The sequence below is a fragment of the Hyperolius riggenbachi genome, chromosome 11 (assembly GCF_040937935.1).
Source record: "Hyperolius riggenbachi isolate aHypRig1 chromosome 11, aHypRig1.pri, whole genome shotgun sequence".
Lineage (NCBI taxonomy): Eukaryota > Metazoa > Chordata > Amphibia > Anura > Hyperoliidae > Hyperolius > Hyperolius riggenbachi.
The window spans coordinates 208,364,302-208,392,261 of NC_090656.1; the positions used below are offsets into that span (position 1 = coordinate 208,364,302).

Consider the following 27,960-nt stretch of genomic DNA (forward strand, 5'->3'; position numbering starts at 1 on the left):
AGTTGTTTTGTTATCATGCTCTGCCCTCCAATCAGAAGGACTTCAGTTTTGTCTGCATTTAGTTTCAGCCAGTTGTCATTCATCCATTGCTGACATGTCCACAAGTGTGGTGATGGGCGACTTTAAGGTTTTCAACACTAGTCGCGGGGCCCTGTCTTGTAGCAAGATGCAGAGCAGTGGCAGCAGGGCGTCATACTTTACCTTATTCCAGCAGAAAGTCATATTCTCACTTTTCACTGTAGCCATCGTACAGCCTATCTCCTTGTGACACCTGACCCATGTCACGTGACATGCAAAAATGGGAGCTGCAAATGGAATAGGCTGTACGGCGGCTACAGCAAAGATAAGAGAGTGAGGACATGCATCTCTGCTTGAAGAAGGTAAAGTATGCCAATGCAGGAGGGGGAGTTGGGGGTTGGGTTAAAACACACTAGTGCACTGTGATCTTGGGGTGGAAGTTGCAAGGGGGCCTGGCTTCAGAGTTGCGTGAAGGGGGCACCTTGTTCAAGTTACTTCCCTGCCCAGATCCTCCTAGTTCCCCCTTCCAACCCATAGAGCCAGCCCATACTTAACCCTCGACAATCTGCAGACTGATCCAGGCCTGGATTTACCTCACAGGAGCTTATAGGCACAGATGTCCTGGCTCCTTAGACTTCAACCTCCATGAATCTACAAATCCCCACCGAACTGCAATGCAAGTGTGCTGGCTGGCCACTTCTCCCTTATTTCCCTTACACGTCATAGGTAGCCTCAGGTGCCCCCCCAAGTATTAGGTAGCCAGAAGTACCCTCAATATTACATAGCTAAGGGTGACCCCCAAGTACCAGGTAGCTAGAGGAACCTTAGTATTAAGTAGCTAGAGGTGCCCCTGACTAAAGGGAGATCTCATCAGTGGAATGCTGAGACTTGGGTGAGTAATCTTTCATATACTCTCATCAGGACTCTGCATAGGGAAAAAGTGCGGCACTTGGGGAGCAAAGTGAGCCACCTTTCCATCATCAGGTGCCTGTAGACATGTGCCTACAGTGCCTTGTGGTAATCTGGCCCTGTACTAATCTATAGTTTGCATGGCCTACCTCTGTGGCTACTCCATCCACCAGAACCCCTGAACATTCCCCCTACACACTGAAAAGCACCCCCTGTACCCACTCTACCGCAGGCCTTCCACCCTATAGAGCCTCCTATCCAAATGCCTCCAGAACCAGTCTAGCCTCCATATGTAACTGATAGAATAAATGGAGGCTGATTTCTCTGGTTCTGTGTTTCTTCATTACAAATTGCCTGATTAGTGAGAATTTCTTGCTGTTCTCATTAATCCCATTTATGGAGACGTCCAGCGGGGCTGCGTCTATGTATGGAGCAGGCCTGGACCACATCACTCAATACAGAAGACAAATCTGGGCCAGGACTCCGGAATTCCCCAGTGATGACCTCACAGTTATGATATGGCAAGATACACAACAGGATAACACGGAGGGTGTATTGTGCTTGTGTTACACAGAGCGTAATAACTGAACACAGTCACTAGAGCTGATTTATCAGAGCTGATGGATGGAATAAACTAGAGCACTGGCCTGGAGCAACCAGTCAGATTGCAGCAATTACACTTAACAAAGACTGACTGGCTGTGCTGGCTTTGCATTTCTTTTAGTTTTATTTGTACTTTCTCCCTAAAGGACAACCGAAGAGGATATGGAGGCTGCCATATTTATTAGCTTTTAAACAATACCAGTTGCCTGACAGCCCTGCTGATGTATTTGGTTGCAGCAGTGTCTGAATCACACCAGAAACAAGCATGCAACTAATCTTGTCAGATCTGAAAATAATGTCAGAAACACCTGATCTGCCGCATGCTTGTTCAGGGTCTATGGCTAAAAGTATTAGAGGCAGAGAATCAGCAGGGCAGCCAGGAAACTAGTATTGTTTAAAAGGAAATAAATATGGCAGCCTCCATATGCCTCTCACCTCAGTTGTTCTTTAAATTTAGTATGTCCTTCAAGGGATACTGTAGGGGGGTCGGGGGAAAATGAGCTGAACTTTCCCGGGGCTTCTAATGGTCCCCCGCAGACATCCTGTGCCCGCGCAGCCACTCACCGATGCTCCAGCCCCGCCTCCGGTTCACTTCTGGAATTTCTGACTTTAAAGTCAGAAAATCACTGCGCCTGCGTTGCCGTGTCCTCGCTCCCGCTGATGTCACCAGGAGTGTACTGCGCAGTCCCAGTATGGTCTGTGTGTGCGCAGTACGCTCTTGATGACATCAGTGGGATCGAGGACATGGCAACGCAGGCGCAGTGGTTTTCTGACTTTGAAGTCAGAAATTCCAGAAGTGAACCGGAGGCGGGGCCGGAGCATCGGTGAGTGGCTGCGCGGGCACAGGATGTCTGCGGGGGACCATTAGAAGCCCCGGGTAAGTTCAGTTCATTTTCCCCCGATCCCCCTACAGTGTCCCTTTAAAAACAAGTATGGGTAAACCGCAGCTCTAGAGAAGAATAAGAAAAAATGCCCTCCATGGATCAGAGAAATGGTCTAGCATGACAATTCCATGCCTACGTCCAGGGGGGCTTTTCTGCCTGGGGTCATAATACACATAGCCCCATGGTTACCCCATTACAGAGGATCCACCATAACGTCCCCCTCCCCCACCCAGAACTTGTGTACTCACAACAACAATTAAAGGGGAACTGAGAGAGGTATATGGAGGCTGTCATGTTTATTTCCTTTCAATCAATACCAGTTGCCTGGTAGCCCTGCTGGTCTATTTCTCTGCAGTAGTATCTGAATAACACCAGAAACAAGCATGCAGCTAGTCTTGTCAGATCTGACTTTAAAGTCTGAAACACCTGATCTGCTGCATGCTTGTTCAGGGGCTATGGCTAATAGTATTAGAGGCAGAGGATCAGCAGCGCTGCCAGGCAACTGGTATTAATTAAAAGGAAATAAACAGGACAGCCTCCATATACCTCTCTCTTCAGTTCCCCTTTAAGAGGGCCCCTTGTATTGAAGGGTGGTAAAGTAAAAATTTGGGACCCACCTTCTCCTTTAGTTGAAAGGGCTATTGCCAATAATAATCCACAAAAATGCTCCACCCAGGTAAGGATCTATAGGTACTGAAAGCATCAAAACAAAACTTTTATTGATCTAAATAAATAATATCTGTGTAGCAGAGCAGTGGTGTAACAATATCCCTGCTGCCCCACAGGGATTCCTCCTCCTCCTCCCCACCGACATCCAGAGTGGAGTTGGGCCGAACGGTTCGCCTGCGAACGGTTCCACGCGAACTTCGGTGGTTCGCATTCGCGTCCGGCAGACGAACCTTTGCGGAAGTTCGGTTCGCCCCATAATGCACATGGAGGGTCAACTTTGACCCTCTACATCACAGTCAGCAGGCCCAGTGTAGCCAATTAGGCTACACTAGCCCCTGGAGCCCCACCCCCCCTTATATAAGGCAGGCAGCGGCGGCCATTACGGTCACTCGTGTGCTGCCTGCGTTAGTGAGAGTAGGGCGAGCTGCTGCAGACTGTCTCTCAGGGAAAGATTAGTTAGGCTTAACTTGTTCCTGGCTGGCTGCATACCTGTGCTGTGAACCCACCACTGCATACCTGTGCTGTGAACCCACCACTGCATACCTGTGCTGTGAACCCACCACTGCATACCTGTGCTGTGAACCCACCACTGCATAACTGTGCTGTGAACCCACCACTGCATACCTGTTCAGTGAACCCACCACTGCATACCTGTGCTGTGAACCCACCACTGCATACCTGTTCTGTGAACCCACCACTGCATACCTGTTTTGTGAACCCACCACTGCATACCTGTTCAGTGAACCTGCCACTGCATACCTGTTCTGTTCAGTGGACCCGCCACTGTATACCTGTTCATTGAACCCACCACTGCATACCTGTGCTGTGAACCCACCACTGCATACCTGTTCTGTGAACCCACCACTGCATACCTGTTTTGTGAACCCACCACTGCATACCTGTTCAGTGAACCTGCCACTGCATACCTGTTCTGTTCAGTGGACCCGCCACTGTATACCTGTTCATTGAACCCACCACTGCATACCTGTGCTGTGAACCCACCACTGCATACCTGTTCTGTGAACCCACCACTGCATACCTGTGCTGTGAACCCACCACTGCATACCTGTTCAGTGAACCTGCCACTGCATACCTGTTCTGTTCAGTGGACCCGCCACTGTATACCTGTTCATTGAACCCGCCACTGTATACCTGTTCATTGAACCCACCACTGCATACCTGTGCTGTGAACCCACCACTGCATACCTGTTCTGTGAACCCACCACTGCATACCTGTTCAGTGAACCCGCCACTGCATACCTGTTCTGTTCACTGGACCCGCCACTGTATACCTGTTCAGTGAACCCGCCACTGCATACCTGTTCTGTTCAGTGGACCCGCCACTGTATACCTGTTTAGTGAACCCGCCACTGCATACCTGTTCTGTTCAGTGGACCCGCCACTGTATACCTGTTCAGTGAACCCGCCACTGCATACCTGTTCTGTTCAGTGGACCCGCCACTGTATACCTGTTCAGTGAACCCGCCACTGCATACCTGTTGTGTTCAGTGAACCTGCCACTGCATACCTGTTCTGTGAACCCGCCACTGTATACCTGTTCTGTTTAGTGAACCCGCCACTGCATACCTGTTCTGTTCAGTGGACCCGCCACTGTATACCTGTTTAGTGAACCCGCCACTGCATACCTGTTGTGTTCAGTGAACCTGCCACTGCATACCTGTGCTGTGAACCCACCACTGCATACCTGTGCTGTGAACCCACCACTGCATACCTGTGCAGTGAACCCACCACTGCATACCTGTGCTGTGAACCCACCACTGCATACCTGTTCAGTGAACCTGCCACTGCATACCTGTTCTGTTCAGTGGACCCGCCACTGTATACCTGTTCATTGAACCCAACACTGCATACCTGTGCTGTGAACCCACCACTGCATACCTGTTCTGTGAACCCACCACTGCATACCTGTGCTGTGAACCCACCACTGCATACCTGTTCAGTGAACCTGCCACTGCATACCTGTTCTGTTCAGTGGACCCGCCACTGTATACCTGTTCATTGAACCCACCACTGCATACCTGTGCTGTGAACCCACCACTGCATACCTGTTCTGTGAACCCACCACTGCATACCTGTTCAGTGAACCCGCCACTGCATACCTGTTCAGTGAACCTGCCACTGCATACCTGTTCTGTTCAGTGGACCCGCCACTGTATACCTGTTTATTGAACCCACCACTGCATACCTGTGCTGTGAACCCACCACTGCATACCTGTTCTGTGAACCCACCACTGCATACCTGTGCTGTGAACCCACCACTGCATACCTGTTCAGTGAACCTGCCACTGCATACCTGTTCTGTTCAGTGGACCCGCCACTGTATACCTGTTCATTGAACCCACCACTGCATACCTGTGCTGTGAACCCACCACTGCATACCTGTTCTGTGAACCCACCACTGCATACCTGTTCAGTGAACCCGCCACTGCATACCTGTTCTGTTCAGTGGACCCGCCACTGTATACCTGTTCAGTGAACCCGCCACTGCATACCTGTTCTGTTCAGTGGACCCGCCACTGTATACCTGTTCAGTGAACCCGCCACTGCATACCTGTTCTGTTCAGTGGACCCGCCACTGTATACCTGTTCAGTGAACCTGCCACTGCATACCTGTTCTGTTCAGTGGACCCGCCACTGTATACCTGTTCATTGAACCCGCCACTGTATACCTGTTCTGTTTAGTGAACCCGCCACTGCATACCTGTTCTGTTCAGTGGACCCGCCACTGTATACCTGTTCAGTGAACCCGCCACTGCATACCTGTTGTGTTCAGTGAACCCGCCACTGCATACCTGTTGTGTTCAGTGAACCTGCCACTGCATACCTGTTCTGTGAACCCGCCACTGTATACCTGTTCTGTTCAGTGAACCCACCGCATCAGTGCGCATACCTGTGCAGTTAAGTGAACCCACCTACCTACGTGAGTGCACGCAGTGTGATATACCACTCCGTGCATACCCGATATGGACAAAACAGGTAGAGGAAGAGGTAGTGCCAGAGCCAGAGGAAGGCCACCCGGCAGGTCTGCGCGAGGTCGTGTAAATGTAATTTCGTGTGGACCTGGCCCACAGTACAGTGCTCGGAAGAAGGCACGTCCCATCACCTCCCAAGATTGTCAGGACGTGGTTGAGTATTTAGCGACACAGAACACCTCATCTTGCTCAGCCACCAGCGCTACTACTAGCACCACTTCCGCTGCATTTGACACTTCGCAAGAATTATTTAGTGGTGAAATCACTGATGCACAGCCATTGTTGTTACAGCCAGATGAATTTTCACCAGCTCATATGTCTGAGTTACGCGGCAACACTATGGATGTAACGTGTCAGGAGGATGAAGGACCTACTGATGGTGCAAGTTTGGATTTGTCTGAGGCAAGCGAAGCTGGGCAGGATGACTACGATGATGACGGTAATAGGGATCCTCTGTATGTTCCCAATAGAGGAGATGAAGAGGGGGACAGTTCAGAGGGGGAGTCAGAGAGTAGTAGGAGGAGAGAAGTTGCTGAAAGAAGCTGGGGCAGCTCTTCGTCAGAAACAGCTGGTGGCAGAGTCCGGCACCATGTATCGCCACCTATGTACAGCCAGCCAACTTGCCCTTCAGCATCAGCTGCTGAGGTCCCCATAGTGCCCACATCCCAGGGTGGCTCAGCGGTGTGGAAATTTTTTAATGTGTGTGCCTCAGATCGGACCAAAGCCATCTGTTCGCTCTGCCAACAAAAATTGAGCCGTGGAAAGGCCAACACTCACGTAGGGACAAGTGCCTTACGAAGGCACCTGGAGAAAAGGCACAAACAGCAATGGGATGGCCACCTGAGCAAAAGCAGCAGCAGCACACAAAAGCAAAGCCACCCTCCTTCTCCTCTTCCTCCTCCATCAGGTGCATTATCTGCTTCTGCCGCTTTCTCCCTTCCACCTTCACAGGCACCCTCCTCCACTCCGCCTCTGCCCTTGAGCGGTTCCTGCTCCTCTGCCCACAGCAGCAGTCAGGTGTCCGTGAAGGAAATGTTTGAGCGGAAGAAGCCAATTTCGGCCAGTCACCCCCTTGCCCGGCGTCTGACAGCTGGCGTGGCGGAACTGTTAGCTCGGCAGCTGTTACCATACCGGCTGGTGGACTCTGAGGCCTTCCGTAAATTTGTGGCCATCGGAACACCGCAGTGGAAGATGCCAGGCCGCACTTATTTTTCGAGAAAGGCCATACCCCAACTGCACCGTGAAGTTGAGAGGCAAGTGGTGTCATCTCTTGCGAAGAGCGTTGGGTCAAGGGTACACCTAACCACGGATGCATGGTCTGCCAAGCACGGGCAGGGCCGCTACATTACCTACACAGCCCATTGGGTGAACCTGGTGGTGAACGATGGCAAGCAGGACGCAGCGGACCAAATTGTGACACCTCCACGGCTTGCAGGCAGGCCTCCTGCCACCTCCTCTCCTCCTGCTACATGCTCTTCGCTGTCCTCCTCCTCCTTGGCTGAGTGGCAGTTCTCCTCTCCAGCTACACAGCCCCAGCTCCGCAGGGCCTATGCTGCATGCCAGGTAAGACGGTGTCACGCCATCTTAGACATGTCTTGTCTCAAAGCGGAGAGTCACACTGGAGCAGCTCTCCTGGCTGCTCTTAAGAAACAGGTGGATGAGTGGCTGACCCCGCACCACCTGAAGATAGGCAACGTGGTGTGCGACAACGGCAGTAATCTGCTTGCCGCTTTGCATATGGGGAAGCTGACACACATACCCTGCATGGCACATGTCATGAATCTAGTGGTTCAAAGATTTGTGGCAAAGTACCCTGGCTTAGCGAATGTCCTGAAGCAGGCCAGGAAGTTCTGTGGGCATTTGAGGCGGTCTTACACAGCCATGGCACGCTTTGCGGAAATTCAGCGCAAAAACAACATGCCGGTGAGACGCCTCATTTGCGATAGCCTGACTCGCTGGAACTCGACCCTGCTCATGTTCTCCCGCCTGCTAGAACAGAAGAAAGCCGTGACCCACTACCTCTACAACTACAGTAGAATGAAACAGTCTGGGAAGATGGGGATGTTCTGGCCCGATAACTGGACACTGATGGAAAATGCATGCAGGCTCATGCGGCCGTTTGAGGAGGTGACCAACCTGGTGAGTCGCAGTGAGGGCACCATCAGCGACTTAATTCCCTACGCTTACTTCTTGGAGCGTGCTGTGCGTAGAGTGGCGGATGAAGCTGTGAATGAGCGTGACCAGGAACCGTTACGGCAGGAACAGGCATGGGACCAATTTTCATCAGACCCAGCTGTTTCTTCAACACCTGCGGCAGCACAGAGGGGGGAGGAGGAGGAAGAAGAGAAGTCATGTGCAGAAGACGAGTCAGACTCAGAGGATGATGAGCAAGGTGTTTCTTTGGGGGAGGAGGAGGAGGAGGAGGAGGAGGGGACAGCGGCAGGAGAACAACCTCAGCAGGCATCGCAAGGGGCTTGTGCTGCTCAACCTACCCGTGGTATTGTTCGCGGCTGGGGGGAGGAGGTTGACTTACCTGACGTCACTGAGGAAGAGCAAGAGGAGATGGAGGGTACTGGATCCGACTTTGTGCAGATGTCGTCTTTTATGCTGTCCTGCCTGTTGAGGGACCCCCGTATAAAAAACCTCAAGGGGAATGAGCTGTACTGGGTGGCCACACTACTAGACCCTCGGTACAGGCACAAAGTGGCGGACCTGTTACCAACTCACCGGAAGGTGGAAAGGATGCAGCACATGCAGAACCAGCTGTCAACTATGCTTTACAATGCCTTTAAGGGTGATGTGACGGCACAACGCCAGCAAGGTACCACTGCCACTAATCCTCCTCCCGTGTCCACGCAGTCAAAGACAGGACGCTCCAGCGATCTCATGGTGATGTCGGACATGCGGACGTTCTTTAGTCCAACGCCTCGCCGTAGCCCTTCCGGATCCACCCTCCACCAACGCCTGGAACGGCAGGTAGCCGACTACCTGGCCTTAAGTGTGGATGTAGACACTGCTGTGAACAGCGATGAGGAACCCTTGAACTACTGGGTGCGCAGGCTTGACCTGTGGCCAGAGCTGTCCCAATTTGCCATCCAACTTCTCTCCTGCCCTGCCGCAAGCGTCCTGTCAGAAAGGACCTTCAGCGCAGCTGGAGGCATTGTCACAGAGAAGAGAAGTCGCCTAAATCACAAAAGTGTTAAGTACCTCACCTTTATCAAAATGAATGAGGCATGGATCCCGGAGGGCTGCTGCCCGCCCCAAGACTACGTCAGTCCCCGCACTCACAGCATCTCTGCCTGCACGCCGTGTGACTGGCTGCCTGGCCTGCCCCAAGAAGACTAAGTCACTCCCAGTCCCTCCACACAGCATGTCTGCTTGCAGGCCGCTTGACTACCTTCTCCGCCACCACCAACAGGGTCCGGGACTCCAGGCGGATTGCTGAATTTTTTAGGCCGCTGCTAGCAGCGGCCGCTGTAATAATTTTTCTGGTGCGTGAACATGACTGCCTAATTTTTCTGACTGCACTGCGGGCAGCTGCAACAACAAAAGAAAAGGCATGTACATGCGCCCATTCCCCTTCGTGATCATTACCTTGCCGTGGTGAAGGGGCTTGCATATCACAATGAAGCAATGACCGGCGCCTAGATGAGTGTCTCGGGGGGCACACCCACGATAATAAGGTCGTTGCCTCATTGTGGTCAGACCAAATTTGATCAGCTGGACAGTCACTGTTCTGTCATTCAGCTACATCAGCCAGGCGACCATATGGGCTGTAAAGCCACCAAAACCTGCACTCTCGCCATGGTGCGCACCAGTCCAGCACGGCCGTCACTACACAAACAGCTGTTTGCGGTGCGTTACACGGTGAGTTTGGTGTGTCAGTGTGAAGCAGTACCTTAATTACACTACCTGATTGATGTATACACATGCAAGATGTTTGAAAGCACTTTAGGCCTGTCATTTAGCATTCAATGGGCTCGATTCACAAAGCGGTGATAACTCAGTTATCACGCCTAAAAGACTTTAGGCGTGATAACCTTTTCACCACTGAGTTATCACCGCTTTTTCCTGCTCTTCGCGCGAAGTTACCGCGCGTACGCGCGTTCGCGCGGTAACTTCGCGCGAGATTCTTCTTATCATGCCTAAAGTGAGTTTAGGCGTGATAAGGGCCTTTTCACCAGCGTGCAAACACTTTGCACCGCTTGGTGAATCAGGCTCCATGTGATTTCTGCCCTTAAAACGCTGCTTTGCGTCAAATCCAGATTTTTCCCCGGGACTTATGGCATGTATCCCACTCCGCCATGCCCCCCTCCAGGTGTTAGACCCCTTGAAACATCTTTTCCATCACTTTTGTGGCCAGCATAATTATTTTTTTTTTCAAAGTTCGCATCCCCATTGAAGTCTATTGCGGTTCGCGAACTTTAACGCGAACCGAACCTTCCGCGGAAGTTCACGAACCAGGTTCGCGAACCTAAAATCGGAGGTTCGGCCCAACTCTAAGAGTAGTGCAAGGGGGGAGTAGTTCTCCATGCATCACAGCCTCAAATCCTTTGCTGTTATTCGACAGCACCCGGTCACATGACCAATGCAAGTCATGTGATCAGGAGCCAGAAGGTGGCAGCACAAAGTGAGCGTCAGTGATGCATCAATGAGAGATCACTTATCTTCTTTTTTGGCAGTGTAGCCCCATACATTTTAGTTACCCTCCCTGTAACATAGCATAGCATAAATCTGCACGAACACTCTCCTGGCTTAAGCAAATGGTAAAGGCGTAAGGTAAGGACCACTCCAGCGACTGTCAGCCATTATCAATCTGAGTCTGTTTAGCTGGTACAGAGTAGACTTCCTACAAAACTGCTACTAATACTATATACGAGGTGCTAACTCTATACATATGCACCCACAGCCCAACATGTTTTTCTCCAAGATGGGGCTTCGTCAGGGTAACTGTGAGCCAAATGCACAAATAAAATAAGAAAAAATGCTACACTCCATCCAGCATAGTATAATGCTGGAATCACATATAGCAGTGCAGCTAGCCCACTATCAGGTTCCAGTCTTTGGGGTTGTAGATTAGCTGTTTCCACACTCTGTCCAACTGCATTATCCTTTAGCTGAGTCTTGTGCTGTTGTCAGCTCTGATGATCCCTTGAAGCGTTCAGCCGGGGCATACATCTCTCTTGAAAAGATGTTAGCAAACTCAGAATTGGAAACGATCGCAAATAGAATGCGATGCCAATACATTACATCTACCCTGAATGCATTTTCACAGACTCAGAATTCACACGTGATTTTTGTTGCATGACCCTGCCTAAAAGTAGATTTTCCCCATTGTAATCCAATGTAAGGAGCATTGATGAAAAGTGGTCTTTTTGAAAAAGTTTGATTGTATACACCCTGCTGCTTAGCCTGCATCGTTAGCCTGTTGTCCCATTCATACCACTAGATCTGACAGGCAGAGTAAGGAATGGGCTGGTTTGTGTGTGTATAAGAAAGCTAACAAAGAAGCGATAGTTTGCTGCTTTTATTCACGTACCGCACTTGTTTTTAATTGCATAACATGGTGTTGCCACGAACAACGGGAGTATTTTCTCACATATGAAGGCCGTGTGAAAATGCATATGCTAGTGTTGTAAAAACAATATAAATATAGCCTATTTCTTAGCTCACTCTAATCCTTATATGGGCAATGCTGTCACTGGCATTCTGACCGCCATCTTGGATACTAGTAGTAAGTAAAATGTTGCTAAAAGTGGGTGATCCCCTCTGTGACTATGTCCTGGATAAGTCCTTGCAGGCAAGTTCCCGGTAGCAAGTAAAATGTTGCTAAAAGTGAGGTGATCCCCTCTGTGACTAAGGGAGAGAGACGATGTGAAGCCAGCACTGCAATTCAGGTAGTTTATTGGGGTAAATAATGGTAAAAACACTTACAGTCAGCGTGAGGTCAGATGAAATGCGGGTAAAGTGGGCGCCAGGTCTATGTCCCCCTGCGGACACAGGTACATACACACGTCCAATTTTTCCAAATGACCGGTCGTTTGGACGTCAAGTCAGACATGTGCACAAACGATCGTTCAGCTGATAAGACTGGTTTTGACCGATCCGCTAAGCGGAAGAATCAGACGTGTGTGTGCGCACCTTAAAGCAAACCTGAACTGGAAATAAAACTTATGAGATAATCCATTGTATGTGTAGAGCTAATAGTAAATAGAACATTAGTAAAAACAGAATCTCAAATTTTTATTTTCAGTTTAATCAGCTTCATTCAAATTCAAAACAAACAGAAGTAATGACCCTTTGAACTTTTCCAGAACTGAAACCTTATCAGCATTGTTTCCTCAGCCACGATAAGATTGTTTACTTTCTATTTATTTTACAGTACATCTGGCTAAATTTGACTTTCAGTTTAACAGCTTCATTTGCATAGATAACACTAGTTTTTTTGTTGTTTTTTTTATTCTGTTTATTAACACAAAATATAGATACAATCCAACATGACTTGTACATATCAGAAGTAGTCCATCTTTTACATATTGATAATAAGCACATCAACATCTATTACAAACAGTCATGAAGGTAGATCATACAGAAGAAAAGCATAAATTAGAATATAGTATTTAACGGGTCATTTATATAACCCAAGTACCAACAGGGCACTTGTACAACCAAACTACAAAACACTCGTTTTTTTTTAAAGCTGACATAAACTCTTGCACAGGAGACAAGTGAAACAGAGAAATCCACCCTGAGTATGCTTACAGAGAACAGCCTGTCTGATTCTCCCCTTTATCTGCAAGTAAGGAGCTAGTGTAAATCAAGGTTGTCAGCTTTGCCTGAACTCTTCTGACTCTGGGGTTCTGAGCTAATATGTAAAAACAGGAGGTTAACCCTCTCTGTGCTCCCTGGAAACCAGGAAGTAAACACACTGCAGGATCTTTGTTGGGGTTCTATAAGTTGTAACTTTGAAATGATTTTCTTTAAAGGTTATTACGATTTTGCGTATCTTTTAGAGCAAAGAGGAAGTTCTGAATTCAGGTCCACTTTAACATTTTCTGTACAGTAAAACAGAAAGGGACTTTAGACAAGTTTTGAGTAGGACTAGTGCTATATGTACCTATGTTTATGTCATCATGGGGTGTATTCACAATACAGCAGTAAAATTGCCATGCACACAGAGCACATGGCAATCGTACCATGAGCTCTGAGGGTATGTACAGTAGCACTCGTTATGCAAATAGCAAACTACACGTTACCTAGGTAATATTTAAGTTGTGAGAGTACCATTTACACTACTTTACTTGCATGGAGCGCTGTACATTAGCAATGTAACGTACGTTACACTTATTGTGCAGTTCTCACTACCTTCCTGGTACAGTATCTAGCAAGAGCAGAGTAGACCAGGGCAGCAGCAGCAGAGCAGGAAGTAGGTGGGAAGACGCATGAATGTGGAGTTAGGGTATATAGCAAGGGCAGGGAGGCAGTATCAGAGCAGGAAGAGGCAGGGAAGACCTATGAAGGTGAAGTTGGAGTGTTTAGCAGGGCAGCAGTAGCAAAGCAGGAAGTAGCTGGGAAGATATATGAAGGTGGAGTTGGAGTGTTTAGCAGGAGCAGGGAGGCAGTTGCAGAGCATGAAGTAGGTGGGAAGACATATGAAGGTGGGGTTGGAGCGTTTAGCAGGAGCAGAGTGTAGCAGGGCAGCAGTAGCAGAGCAGGAAGTGGCTGGAAAGACATATGAAGGTGGAGTTGGAGTGTTTAGCAGGAGCAAAGTGTAGCAGGGCAGCAGCAGCAGAGCAGGAAGTGGCTGGGAAAACATATGAAGGTGGAGTTGGAGTGTTTAGCAGGAGCAGAGTGTAGCAGGGCAGCAGTAGCAGAGCAGGAAGTGGCTGGGAAGACATATGAAGGTGGAGTTGGAGTGTTTAGCAGGAGCAGAGAGGAGCTGGGCAGCAGTAGCAGAGCATGAAGTAGCTGGGAAGACATATGGAGGTGGAGTTGGAGTGTTTAGCAGGAGCAAAGTGTAGCAGGACAGCAGCAGCAGAGCAGGAAGTGGCTGGGAAAACATATGAAGGTGGAGTTGGAGTGTTTAGCAGGAGCAGAGTGTAGCAGGGCAGCAGTAGCAGAGCAGGAAGTGGCTGGGAAGACATATGAAGGTGGAGTTGGAGTGTTTAGCAGGAGCAGAGAGGAGCTGGGCAGCAGTAGCAGAGCATGAAGTGGCTTGGAAGACATATGGAGGTGGAGTGATTAGCAGGAGCAGAGTGGAGCAGGGCAGCAGTAGCAGAGCAGGAAGTGACTGGGAAGACATATGACGGTAGGGTTGGGGTGTGTAGCCGGAGTAGGGCAGCAATAGCAGTGCAGGAAATGGCTGAGAAGACATATGACGACGGAGCTGAAGTGTAGATATTGAGTGAATCAGGATAGCAATAGCATCGGAAATATTGGCCTGTAAGTATAGACAGACCTTCTGTGCAGCTGCTGCATGTAAACAATGGAAGGTGCTGCTGCGCTGTATCCAGTATTAGAAGGAATGTTCTAATATAATATTACACAGCGCTATGCAATGTTATTTCTCCACCTGGCAGCACTGTGTTCCTGGAAACCATCAGTGTGCCGACTGCCAGCGCTGGGGCTACACAGACGCAGCGCCCCATGCCAGTCACAGCAACGGCAGGCCATGAAGGAGCGTTTATTCGCAGTAACCATGGAGACACACTCCAGGCCTATCATTTATACGGTTTGATAGTTTATTGTGTTAGATAGGACTGGAGTGCTGCGTCTGCTGACCGATAATCAGATTTCATATGGAGATGAGCTGTAATTGGAGCCGTCCGTGAATCATTTCATTCAACACTTTTATTTTATTTCATAGAGGAGGAAAAATGAAAGATAAGGTTGGGAATTGGATTTTCTCCTCAGTAAGAGGCGGTGGCAGACTGAATGCTTCTTCCTGGAATCTCACTGATGGGACAAGTGCTACTGAGCACTGAACATATACGGAGGACAGGAACAGCAGTATGATGTGTGAAGAATAACATAAGCCACAGGCTCTCAAGCTGGGGGCAGCCCTCCGAGTCACCACGGGTCCATATTCTATTTCTCCTGCCGATCACGTGTCTCACCTGAACTTGGGAGCCTGAGAAGATCAGTTCTTCTCCTCTCTCTCACTCTTCCCCTAGTGCTGGCTTTTCCTGAACACGTTATTAAACGTGAACAGCACTAGAAGGAAGAATGAGGAAGAGGTCTCTGACTGTCACCGGCTCCCAGGATCTGGTGAGATGCGATTGGCTTCCACTGATTTTATCGCTGCATTGGAAGGAGCGCAGGAGAACATGGGAAAAACAGGGACAAGAAGAAGGAGACGGGACAAAGGGGGACACAAAGAAAGACACAGGGGTCAGAGGACATAAATGGGGGACAAAGGAAGACACAGAGGACAAAGAGGGACACAAAGGAGTACAGGGCGCGAAGGAGGACTTGAGGGACAAAGGAGGACACAAAGGGGGATGATGGAGAACACAGGGGACAGAGGACACAAAAGGGGGACAAAGGAAGACACAAAGGACAAAGGTGGATAAAAAAGGACACAGGGGATAAAGGACACAAAGAGGGACACGGCAGAAAGGCGGACACAAAGGGGAGCGAAGGAGGAGGACACAGAGGAATGAAGGAGGACACAGAGAAATGAAGAAGGACACGAGGACAAAGGAGGACACAGAGGAACAAAGGAGGATACAAATGGGAGTGATGAAGAACACAGGACAAAGGACATAAAGGAGGGATAAAGGAAGACACAGAGGACAAAGGTGGATAAAAAAGGACACGGGGACAGAGGAGGACACAAAAGGGGACAAGGGGAGAAAGACGGACACAAAGGGGCAAAGGAGGACACAGGGGAATGAAGGAGGACACAGGGGACAAAGGAGGAGATAAAGGGGATAAAAGAGGACATGAGGACAAAGAAGGATACGGGACAAAGGGGAGCCAAGAAGGACATGGGACAAATGAAGACACAGGGGCACAAAAGGGGACAGAGGAGCACACAGGAAAACAAGGACGGAGGAGGACACAGGGGACAATGCGTAAATTGGCAAGCGTGCATTTCGGTAATTAATTGTTTTTGTCAAGGGGTGCCTTGAAATAATTTCTGAGTCATCAAGGGTGCCTTGACCTGGACATGTTTTGGAACCACTGACATAAGCCCTTCTTGTCCAGTATATTGGGTTTATTATCAATTATGTGTTCTAATTCTGTATGTGTACATGCTGCTAAATAGCTTTTCTCTTGTCCTGCATGAGAGAGATGGTCAATGAGATGTAAATAATTCTGAGTTAATGCAAATGGCATTGCTGCGGCATTTGATTGGTCCATTTTCAAGCTGGATAAAATTAGCATATAAAATTAGCATCAACTCAGAAGTGTTTGCATCTCAGTGACCACCACTACTGCATGTCTGGTAGAATTCTCAATCTTATTCTGTATGTATGGAGGCTGCACAGTAGCACTTCTCTTGTCCTGTATGCCAGGTGTAATTCTCAGTATCTGCTGTTATTCTGTATGTATGGAGGCTGCACAGTAGCACTTCTTTTGTCTTGTATGCTGGGTGTAATTCTCAGTATCTGCTATTATTCTGCATGTTTGGAGGCTGCACAGTAGCACTTCTCTTGTCCTGTATGCTGGGTGTAACTTTTGTTATCTGCTCTTATTCTGTATGTATAGAGGCTGCACAGTAGCACTTCTCTTTTTCTGTATGCCGGGTGTAATTCTCAGTATCTGCTCTTATTGTGTATGTGAGGAGACTGCACAGTAGCACTTCTCTTGTCCTGTATGCTGGGTGTAATTCTCAGTATCTGCTATTATTCTGTATGTGAGGAGACTGCCCAGTAGCACTTCTTATCCTGTATGCTGGGTGTAACTCTCGGTATCTGCTCTTATTCTGTATGTATGGAGGCTGCACAGCAGCACTTCTCTTCTCTTGTATGCTGAGTGTAATTCTCAGTATCTGCTCTTATTCTGTATGTGAGGAGACTGCACAGTACCACTTCCCTTGTCCTGTATGCTGGGTGTAACTCTCAGTATCTGCTATTATTCTGTATGTGAGGAGACTGCCCAGTAGCACTTCTTATCCTGTATGCTGGGTGTAACTCTCGGTATCTGCTCTTATTCTGTATGTATGGAGGCTGCACAGTAGCACTTCTTTTGTCTTGTATGCTGGGTGTAACTCTCAGTATCTGCTATTATTCTGTATGTGAGGAGACTGCCCAGTAGCACTTCTCGTCCTGTATGCTGGGTGTAACTCTCAGTATCTGCTCTTATTCTGTATGTATGGAGGCTGCACAGTAGCACTTCTCTTCTCTTGTATGCTGAGTGTAATTCTCAGTATCTGCTATTATTCTGTATGTGAGGAGACTGCACAGTAGCACTTCCCTTGTCCTGTATGCCAGGTGTAATTCTCAGTATCTGCTATTATTCTGTATGTGAGGAGACTGCCCAGTAGCACTTCTCGTCCTGTATGCTGGGTATAATTCTCAGTATCTGCTCTTATTCTGTATGTGAGGAGACTGCCCAGTAGCACTTCTCGTCCTGTAAGCTGGGTATAACTCTCGGTTTCTGCTCTTATTCTGTATGTATGGGGGCTGCACATTAGCACTTCTCTTATCCTGTATGCTGGGTGTAACTCTCGGTATCTGCTCTTATTCTGTATGTGAGGAGGCTGCACAGTAGCACTTCTCTAGTCCTGTATGCTGGGTGTAATTATCAGTATCTGCTCTTATTCTGTATACATGCATAGTGCACAGTAGCACTTCTCTTGCCCTGTATGCCAGGTGTAATTCTCAGTATCTGCTCTTATTCTGTATGTGAGGCGACTGCACAGTAGCACTTCTCTTTTTCTGTATGCCGGGTGTAATTCTCAGTATCTGCTCTTATTCTGTATGTATGGAGGCTGCACAGTAACAGTTCTCTTGTTCTGTATGCTGGGTGTAATTCTCAGTATCTGCTCGTATTCTGTATGTGAGGAGAATGCACAGTAGCACTCCTCCCATCCTTTTCTCAATGTCTGTACCCTTATTGGTTGTTGACTGCCTCCCCCACGTATGTTTGCGTGTGTGACCTTGGCTGACTGCGCCTCTGGTGGGGGATGGGGTGGAGGTGTGCTGATTAATGCTGTGATTGCATTTTATGCTGGAAATGACATTTTTTGTCAGGTTGTTCAGGTTACCAGGAATTAGGCGGTGATAAAGTCCTTGTGAAATGCAGCCAGACGTGGGCCTGTGCTGGTCTCTATGGAGTCTGTCAGGGCTTCTTACAGAATAGGGTACAGACAGATTCCTGGCAGGCGTATTGAAGGAGTTGGTGAAATCGGTCTTCAGCAGATGTTTGCTAGTATAATTTCACCTGTGTGGAAAGGTGATGAAATCGGCCAGGAAACCACTGCCAATAAATGTATAGGGAAAGTGCGAGATGTAGAGCCAAATGTTGGCACTGCAGTACACTTGGGGAGGGTTGCAACTGCACCACTCAGGGTCGGCTGGTTAGCCAATAACCATGCATGCTCTGCGTGCTCAGACCTCAAGACACAATACTGTAGATGGAAGAAGAAAAAGCGAAAATTGGCCCTGCAAGCAATCCGGTTTATTCCATAGTAAAAATGCAATCAGCGACATAGAAAAGTGCTGTCATGTGCAGCAAGACAGAATTATGTGCACATACCGGTCCCGGTGGGCAGTCAGTGGGTGATGGATAGTGGGTGCAGGGCACAGCTGCCTGACGGCCATTTTGCACAAAACTGCGCTTCCACCCCCATACAGATCAGCCTGGCTGCCAGGCAATCTGCATTGCTTAAAAGGAAATAAATATGGCAGCCTCCATATCACTCTCACCTCAAGGTCACTTTAAAAAAAAGTTGTGATTTCCCCTGCTGGAGTAACTGTCTTGTAGGCTGGTCATTAATCACCTATCTTGTACTCATGGCCTGATTTGAGGCAAGGCCACAAAGGCCATGGCCTAGAGGCCCAGGAAACAAGTGCGGGCAGCGGCTGGCACACTCAGGCAATTGCCAAACATGTAAATGGCAGCGGTCACACATCCAGTAAGCGGAAGTCAGGGACATTACAGGACAGGGGAGAACAGCACAGGATAAGGGAAGCACTGGAACGGGGCAGCTGGGTGGTGGGGTTGGTGACAGTGGGCCTTGGGCACTAAAATATACAAATCCGGCCCTGCTAGTACTCTGGTGATTACTATCTGTGGGGTATTTTACTTGTAGGCCAATATTAATTTCCCCTGCCAGGATATTTGTCTTTCAGGTCAGTTACCAATTTCCCCTGCTGGGGCATCTGTCTTGCAGGCTTGTGAGTATCTGCCCTCTGTGGGGGTATCTGTCTTGCAGGCTTGTGATTATCTGCCCTCTCTGGTGGCATCTGTCCTGCAGGCTTGTGATTAACTGCCCTTTGTGAAAGTATCTGTCTTAGGCCCGATTCACATTGCGTTTTTGAACCGAAAGGATCCGGTGAGCGGATCCGGTCTCCACTTCACTGGATCCGGATGGCTCTGTCTGAAACCTGGTTTACATAGTGAAAACATATCTGATCAATTATTGATCGGATCCGCTTTCCCTCAGCAATACATACCTAATCTTCCGTAGCAGCCGGCGGTAGAGGCTTCCTCTTCTTCCGCTGTGACTACACAGCGCATCATGTGACTAGTCACATGACGCGTCAGGTAGTCACATGACACGGAAGAAGAAAGAAGCCTCTACTGCCTGCTGCTACGGAAGATTATGGATGGATAAACCCTCCCTCACTCACCCGCCCGGCTGCTGCACCCTCCCTCACCCTCCCGTCGCTCAGGTTCGCGTCGGCACATGCCCCACCCCCCGTGGAATGGTCCGTTTCTTTACTAGTGTGAAGAAATGTTCTGTTTTACATTGCCCCAATGCTGCTCCATTTTTTTTGTCAGGATCCGTTTCGCTGGGCAGAACGGTCCGGAAAATTAGGGCCTGCAGCAATTTTTAGGTCCGGGGACAGGAACGTACAGAACGTATCCGTACCAATGGGTGTAGGTGAATCGATCCATAGGTTAACATTGGATCCTTTCACATCGGTTCTGTTTGTATACGTTCCGGTTCTGATCCGGAAAAAAAAACGCTAATGTGAACCGGGCCTTATTGACTTGTGATTATCTGCCCTCTCTGGGGGTATCTGTCTTTCAGGCTTGTGATTAATTGCCCCTCTCTGGGGGTATCTGTCTTGCAGGCTTGTGATTAATTGCCCCTCTCTGGGGGTATCTGTCTTGCAGGCTGGGGCAGTCAGAGCTCGAAGGTGCACATCCATCATAGCACATGGCTCCATTTCCCCGGACACAACCTGCGCTGGATTCTCACCTTCATCCTCCTGTTTGTGCTGGTGTGCGAGATTGCAGAGGGCATCGTCTCCGATGGGTGAGTTCACACATACCTCCGCTATTTATAACGTGCCGCCTGGCAGAGCATTCCACCAGCTCGCTGCACCCAGCAGCCAATCACAGCCACTGATCAGCATTCCGTATTCTGCAAAACATTGACCTGAGACAGGCCTGTTCTGTGTCTCTGCCGTGCCATCTCCTCTGTGCCAAAATATTACCGTCCTCCCTCATCACACAGCGCATGTTACCATCCTCTCCCATTGTCACACCTGGGGAAAAGCATCATTAAAAGCTCCCCTTCCCACCGTTACAATGCATATACATCCCACCATTACATACTGTAAGCTTTATAATATAACAGGTTCACTTTAAAGCTGGCACAGCTCACTATTGATGTGACTCAGTAGAGAGAAGCAAACTCTTCCCACCTAATAGCACACAAAGGTCCTTATTTAAAGTAAATCTGTAGGGAAAAACTGCCCCTGGGAGGTACTTAAAGCGGAATATAACCCTGCATTTCAACTTTGCTCTAAAACATTATTTACAGCATATTATATGCAACCAACATTTTTTTTTTACTAGACCAGCATTGGAAGGGTTACACACAGAGCTTTAAAGTTCTGTGGAGAGAAAAGCTGCAGCAGCCGAAGTTTAAAATAGATACATTTAAGTAAACACAATGTAACAAGTGAGGAATGTGACTCACTCTCTTTCTGTGTCTGGGAGCTCCTGCAGTCAGAGTGTGTTAACTCAGGAGGGGGAAGCTTCTGGATCCTAATGAGGCTTCCTCTGTCCTCATCTACAGTCCTGTTCCAGCGCTGGCTCCTCCGGAGAAATGGCCACCATAATAGTTACTGTCTTGCGCATGCGCAGTATCAGCTTGCCGCTCGAGCTGCGGTGGAGATAGCTGAGCCCGATCATATCCGCTCTACTGTGTAGGCACAGATGGCTTGTGCTTGCGTAGTAGAGCAGACCCGATTGGGCTCGGCTATCTCCGCCGGAGCCCGAGGGGAACCTTATACTACGCCTCCGCAAGGCTCCCAACAAGTGTCAACAAGCGTATCTTCGGGGGTCCCAGGGCTAGATCCCCTCTGGTGAGGAGGATGGGAGAAGCCTCTTTAGGATGCAGAGTCTCCTCCCTCCGGAGGTAAGTACCACCTAAGGGCACTTTTTTCACTACAGGCAGTGGCGTCACTTAGGGGGTGCGGACCGCTCCAGGTGTCACCAGCAGAGGGGGTGACACCAAGCCCCGGCTAAGGGTGAGTGGAGTAGGCTATGTAAATATAGAGCAGACTAGTGCCTGATGTACTTCTCTCTCCTGCTCTTTTCCATTTGGCTTCTCCATGCTGAGCTGATAACAGAGGCCACCAGGGCCATGTGGTGATCAACTTCACATCCCCTATTCACCCCTTAGTAAAAGTGTCTCATCCAACCACCCACCCCAATAGCAAGTGTGTCTAGCATGGTATCCCTCCCTCATACCCTCACAGCAAACATTGTCTGGACCCCTTCCCCCAGCTTAACATTCATTAAACCCTTCCCCGCCTCCTGTATAGTTCAACAATCCTTAACTCATGTCTCCCCCTGTAGCAAATGGTTAAAAAATAACCACTTTCCAAACCCGTTCTCAACGAGTGACAGTAACCAGTAACGTTACCACTAAAAAAAAGGTATTCTTAGCCTGGTGAGGTTGGAGGTTCAAGGGGTGATGGGGGTGATGCCACAGGTTTCTGCACCGGGTGACACCAACCCTAGTGACACCCCTGACTACAGGTACACTTTAAAGAGACTCCGTAACAAAAATTGCATCCTGTTTTTTATCATCCTACAAGTTCCAAAAGCTATTCTAATGTGTTCTGGCTTACTGCAGCACTTTCTGCTATCACAGTCTCTGTAATAAATCAATGTATCTTTCCCTTGTCAGACTTGTCAGCCTGTGTCTGGAAGGCTGCCAAGTTCTTCAGTGTTGTGGTTCTGCTATGAATTACCCCTTCCAGGCCCCTCTATGCACACTGCCTGTGTATTATTTAGATTAGAGCAGCTTCTCTCTTATCTTTTACAAGCTGGATAAATCGTCCTCTGAGCTGGCTGGGCTTTCACATACTGAAGAATTACAGACAAGGGCAAAGCTGTTTGCAGGAGAAAAAAGAGCAGCCTGAAACTTCAGTGCATGAGAGATGCAGGGGGAAAGAAACACACAAATGATCTCTTGAGATTCAAAAGGAAGGCTGTATACAGCCTGCTTGTGTATGGTTGTATTTTCTATGTGTGGACATACTGTACATCAATTTACTTCCTGTTTTGGTGGCCATTTTGTTTGTTTATAAACAAACTTTTTAAAACTGTTTTTAACCACTTTTAATGCGGCGAGGAGCGGCGAAATTGTGACAGAGGGTAATAGGAGATGTCCCCTAACGCACTGATATGTTTACTTTTGTGCGATTTTACCAATACAGATTCTCTTTAAATTAATTTACCCTTTCTCCTATATTTTCTCCTAGGAGATAGTTTTACACCAGCAAGCAAGAAAAGCAATTTTGACAGTACTTTTTCACTTTTTGGTACTTTGGCAACTGCACATTGCTGAAAAGTTATTTTTAGACAAGACACAGAACATTTATATTGCACTTTTCTCAAAGTGCCAGAACTGCAGCCACAGAGGGCCATACGTAATTCACTTTCTCCCCCAAGTTTTCTCCTAGGAGAATTTTTTTTTATCTTCGATTTATAATAACTTTTTAGCACTTGGCAATGGAAAAAGTATCAAAAAGAAGGCAAAAAAAGTGCTATCAAAATAATTTTGAGTATTTGTTTGCTTGTTAAAGGCATTTTATTGACAAGTTTGAAATTTTCACCTAGGAGAAAACTCAGGTGAAAAAGTGAATTGCATATGGGCCAGGGTGCGTGCTGTAGGCAGTAGCAGTGTGAGAGAGTCTTACCCAAGGTCTCACTGAATAGGTTCAGCTTACTGAACATGAAGAGTCGCGATTCTCCGGCCTGGTCTCCTGTGTCAGAGGCAGAGCCATTAACCATTACAGAAGATAAAAAATGATCTCCTCGGAGTGGCCCTTATTCTATTCACCTTTCTCCTTAATTTTCCCCAAGCAGATATTTTTAAACCTGACCAATAAATTACCTTTTAGGCTACGTCCACAGTGGTGCGTTGCGGTGTAACGGCCCCATTGTAACGCGGCTTACCTAGTTGCAATGCACCACTTATAGCGACGTTCACAGCGTGGCCCATACATTGTGTTATAACGGCGTGCGGCATGCATTAAAAAAGGGCTTGACTTTATAATGAAATGGCGCGGGTGGATAACGAAATCTGATAACGATAAACATCGTTGTCAAACTTGGTTAATGATAAATACCATTGTAATTGCAGAGGGGAAATAATAATAAAAAGATAATAATGTTAAAAATCGTTACGTAATTCAACAATACAGCTTAGCCCAACCCTACTTTCACATAGAACCCTCTCCTGGTGGTACGTAAAACTAATCACTCCCCTGGTGGCGCCTAACCCTAATTACCTCCCCCTCAGTTGTGCCTAACCCTAATTATCCCCCAGGTGATGGCTAACCCTAACCAGGTGGTGCCTAACCCTAACCCCTCTGGTGGTGCCTAACCCTAACCACTCCCCCTGGTGGTGCCTAACCACTCCCTCTGCAGAAACACCCTTTTACACATAGAAACGATAATATCTTTAATAACGTCATATGACAAAAAAATATAACGTTGCAAGCTTCTAAAACAATAATAACTATAATGTTCTAATGTTGTTAACGATATTTTTCATGTCGCCGTTTTTTCTGCTTTTTTCGCCATATTAACGATAATTGCATTAAAGTCTATGTCGGGGCCCTTTTTGTCCACCCTCGTCCTGCGCCCTTTTTTCCTGCTACCGGCGTGCGGCACCCCAATGAAGTGCAGTGCGTTACTGCAAAATGCGTGCATTAACACTGACAGTGGGGCATACTTTTTTCATTGACTGTATGCTTCACTATATGCTACTCAACATGTGGATAACGTTAACGTGCGGCATCACTTTTCCATTCAGTTGCATTGCGTTTCTGCTGTTACAACGAACGCAACGACCACCGAGAACCTAGCCTAAAGCGAATCAGGAAAAAAGGGCACTATTTATAGCCACAATTTCCAGGCACCCAAAATTCCATCTATATGCGCTAATTGCGGTCTTGTGGTGGTGGTAGGGGATGTTAAGGTTTAGGCACCACAGGGGAGGTTTTTAGGTTTAGGCACGGGGGAAGGGGGTCTAGGTACCGCTGGGGGGGGGATAGGTATTAGGTGTAGGCACCACCGGGGGGGGGGGTTTAGGGCTAGGCACCGCCGAGGGGGGGGTATTAGGGGTTAGGCACCACCAGGAGGTATTAGGGATAGGCACCACTGAGTGGGGGCTTATTATGGTTAGACACCACCAGGGAAGTATTAGGGTTTGGCACCATCGAGGGAGGGTTATTGGGGGTATTAGGTTTGGCACCACAAGGGGGTATTAGGGTTAGGGTTAGACACCACCGAGGGGCGGGGGGGTATTGGGGTTAGGCACCACCGGGGTAGGGTAAGCAGCACAGGGACGGGGTAAATATTGCCCATATTTTACTATCAGTAGAAAATAGTAGTATATTAGTAAATTTACCAATATTCTGCAAGCGGCAATCTACTGCGCCCTTCTTTTCAGGCACCTTTATTACATGTATGCGTCTAAAGTTCCCACCAAGCAAGAAAATACTCAAGATAATTTTTTTATTCACTCTTTACTACTTTTTTCACTGAAAAGTTATTTTTATATCTGATGAAAAATTATCTCCTGGGAGAAAACGCAGTACCAAAAGTTAATTGGATAAGGGCCACTGTGTGATACATCTAGGCCAAGTATGGAGGATCATTTATGATCTGTCATGGACTTCGGCTTCAGAGAAGCTCAAGGAATCACATTGACCACAAATATCACCAACTTTAAGGTATTCCTTCTGGAGTAAGTAAATCACAGCCAAAGCAGTGACCCAAAAATCACCTTATCTGCCAGAAAGCTGTAAGGAGCGCACTGACCTTGACGGGGCACTATGTGGCACTGTCAGAGCAGGAGACCCCAGAGTCATTTCCATCACTGCTACTGATGACCTGTTAGTGACTCAGTGACCTTGAACAAGTCAATATATAGCAGAGGTACAGGACTGGGGGAGCTAAAAATAGACTTCCCAAACTGTCTTTTGTTATGTGCAGCTGTAAATGTCCTCTGATGAGACGTGGGGAGAGGGGAAGGCACTACGGCAGTGGGAGGGTTCATGTCTCCTAATAACCTCTTGGCTGGCACTGATGCTTTACATGTCCAAGAACCACCTGACGTCTCTGTACCACAAAGGAAATGGGTGAGAGTAAAGAAGAGGCAGAAGAGTAGGGGGTAAAAAGAATAAGAACAGGAAGAGGGCAAAAAGAAAAATGAAGGTGCAGCTGTAAAAGTTTGTGAACTATTTCACATTTTTGTATATTTTTACATGAATGTAACCTAAAAAAAAATCATCTCACTTTCACACATCCTTAACGTGATCCCCAGCCGAAGTTCAGGTACAAGTTGAAATACTTACCTAAAGAGAGGGAAGCCTTAGGATCCTATTGAGGCTTCCTTCAGTGCTCCGATTTCCCCGTCGCTAAGCGGGGGCTTACTCCGCATGAGCGGGCGGGCTCGCGCAGCTACTGCATGGGCACGCTGCAAGAAGAGGAGCTGCACGGCCCTGATATGATTACCAACAATGCCTTGCCACTAATCTTCCGGGGGGCCACGGTCAGTGACGGGGGATATCAGAGCTCCGAGGAAAGTCTCAATAGGATCCTGAGACTTCCCCCTCTTTAGATAAGTACCGTTTCTCAATTTGGGTACACTTCACTTTAACATAGAGCCTAGTTAAGCAAATGGAACAAAAACATTTTTGGGAACAATCGTATTTTCGATCATATTATTCAGATTGTATTGCTTGAGTACAGGGAAACTGTTGGGCCCAATTGATTCTGAATGATCACATTATAAAGCATTTCCTTACAGTATAGGTGTGTTTTGATGCAAAATTATTAACACTAAGATGGATAGTGCCGTATTACAACAGGTACTTGACGATATGCCCATATGGGCAGGCACATGGCAGATGAAATTTAATGTTGATAAATGTAAAGTCATGCACCTTGGACAGACCAATAGTAGATGACCATATAAAATAAATGGCACACAGGACATCAGACTTGGGGAAGGACTTAGGAATACTGGTTGATAACAAGTTAAGTAATTGTATACAATGCCAAGCAGCTGTAGCTAAAGCACATAAAATCCTGGAATGCGTAAAACGGGAAATGATATCTCGAGATAATAGTATACCTGTACTAATCCCTCTGTATAAATCACTTGCGAGGCCGCATCTGGAGTATGGGATACAGGGCACCGCGCTATAGAAAGGACATTGACCTTCTAGAATGGATACAAACACGGGCAACTAAATTAGTCCCATTAGAGGGAACGGAAGACCTCACTTACCAAGACAGGTAGGACAAACTGGACTTATTTAACTTGGAAAACACGAGTAGGCAGGTGACTGTGTCTTTAAGCCTGATCAGGCTCAAGCGCCAGGGCTCAATCCTCCTGTGGTTCACCACTCCACACAATTCAATGGATATGAAGGGGGGCACTCAAGTGGCTTTTAAACTTGCGTTTATCCAATCTCAACAATTTAAAGTCTATTTGGGACATCAACGAGGTTTATTTCCTGCCAATCGCATTTATCTCTTCAATTGGGCCATTAATTACTGAAAATGGTATGTGTTGAAATTCATGTTAGTCTATGGCAACGCAGGATTCTTTAAAGAAGTTGGCATTGCGGCATGCAAGCGTGGAAGCATATTTTTACAATAATCTTCCTGCACTTCCGCATACCTGAAGCAGGAAGTGACCGCAAGCATGCGTCACTTCCTGCTTGACCGGTATTTGGCAGGGTAATGCGGTGCAAGAGGCACTACGCACCGCATCGGTAACACCAATTTACAGTTTGAAACCAGCCTCAAGGTGCACACTAATGGTACAGTTTTCTGTGAAGAATAGCCCAATTGATGAGATAAATGCGAATGGCAGGAAAAAAACATTGTTGATGTTCCAAATGGCCTGTAAACAATTCTAATGGCGATTGTTCACTGCCAGTATAGTTGATCAGAAAAATGTTTGTTTTTTTATGATCGTTTTGATGGATGGGAATAACAGATTGGTTCACTGATGGTGTGTTAATCAATGTACTATGACATTTTATTTCCGATACGGATAGTGGGCACCTTTGGGTGGCATGTTGGGTGGGGCTCACCACTAGGGGACAAGGACATGCTTTGAGCGCACCTACACTCTGCACTATGATCACAAATGGATTTTCCTGTCATATAAGAAAGATCATTAATTATTCAGCAGAAATCTCTCGTCTGCCGCCTCTGAAGGA

General features: G+C 47.7%; 1 protein-coding gene across 4 annotated transcripts in view; it reads left to right on the top strand.

Annotated features, from left to right (window-relative positions):
* ABCC8 (ATP binding cassette subfamily C member 8) overlaps positions 1 to 27,960 on the top strand; it is a 241,379-nt gene that overhangs the window by 12,641 nt on the left and 200,778 nt on the right. For 2 of the 4 annotated variants that reach the window (XM_068260341.1, XM_068260342.1), the window contains exon 2: positions 20,369 to 20,510. In XM_068260341.1, the coding sequence (XP_068116442.1) occupies positions 20,369 to 20,510 (142 nt within the window). Of the gene's footprint in view, positions 1 to 14,307; positions 14,519 to 14,859; positions 14,888 to 20,368; positions 20,511 to 27,960 lie in introns of those variants that run through there. The other 2 variants (XM_068260344.1, XM_068260343.1) reach the window with 2 other exon arrangements.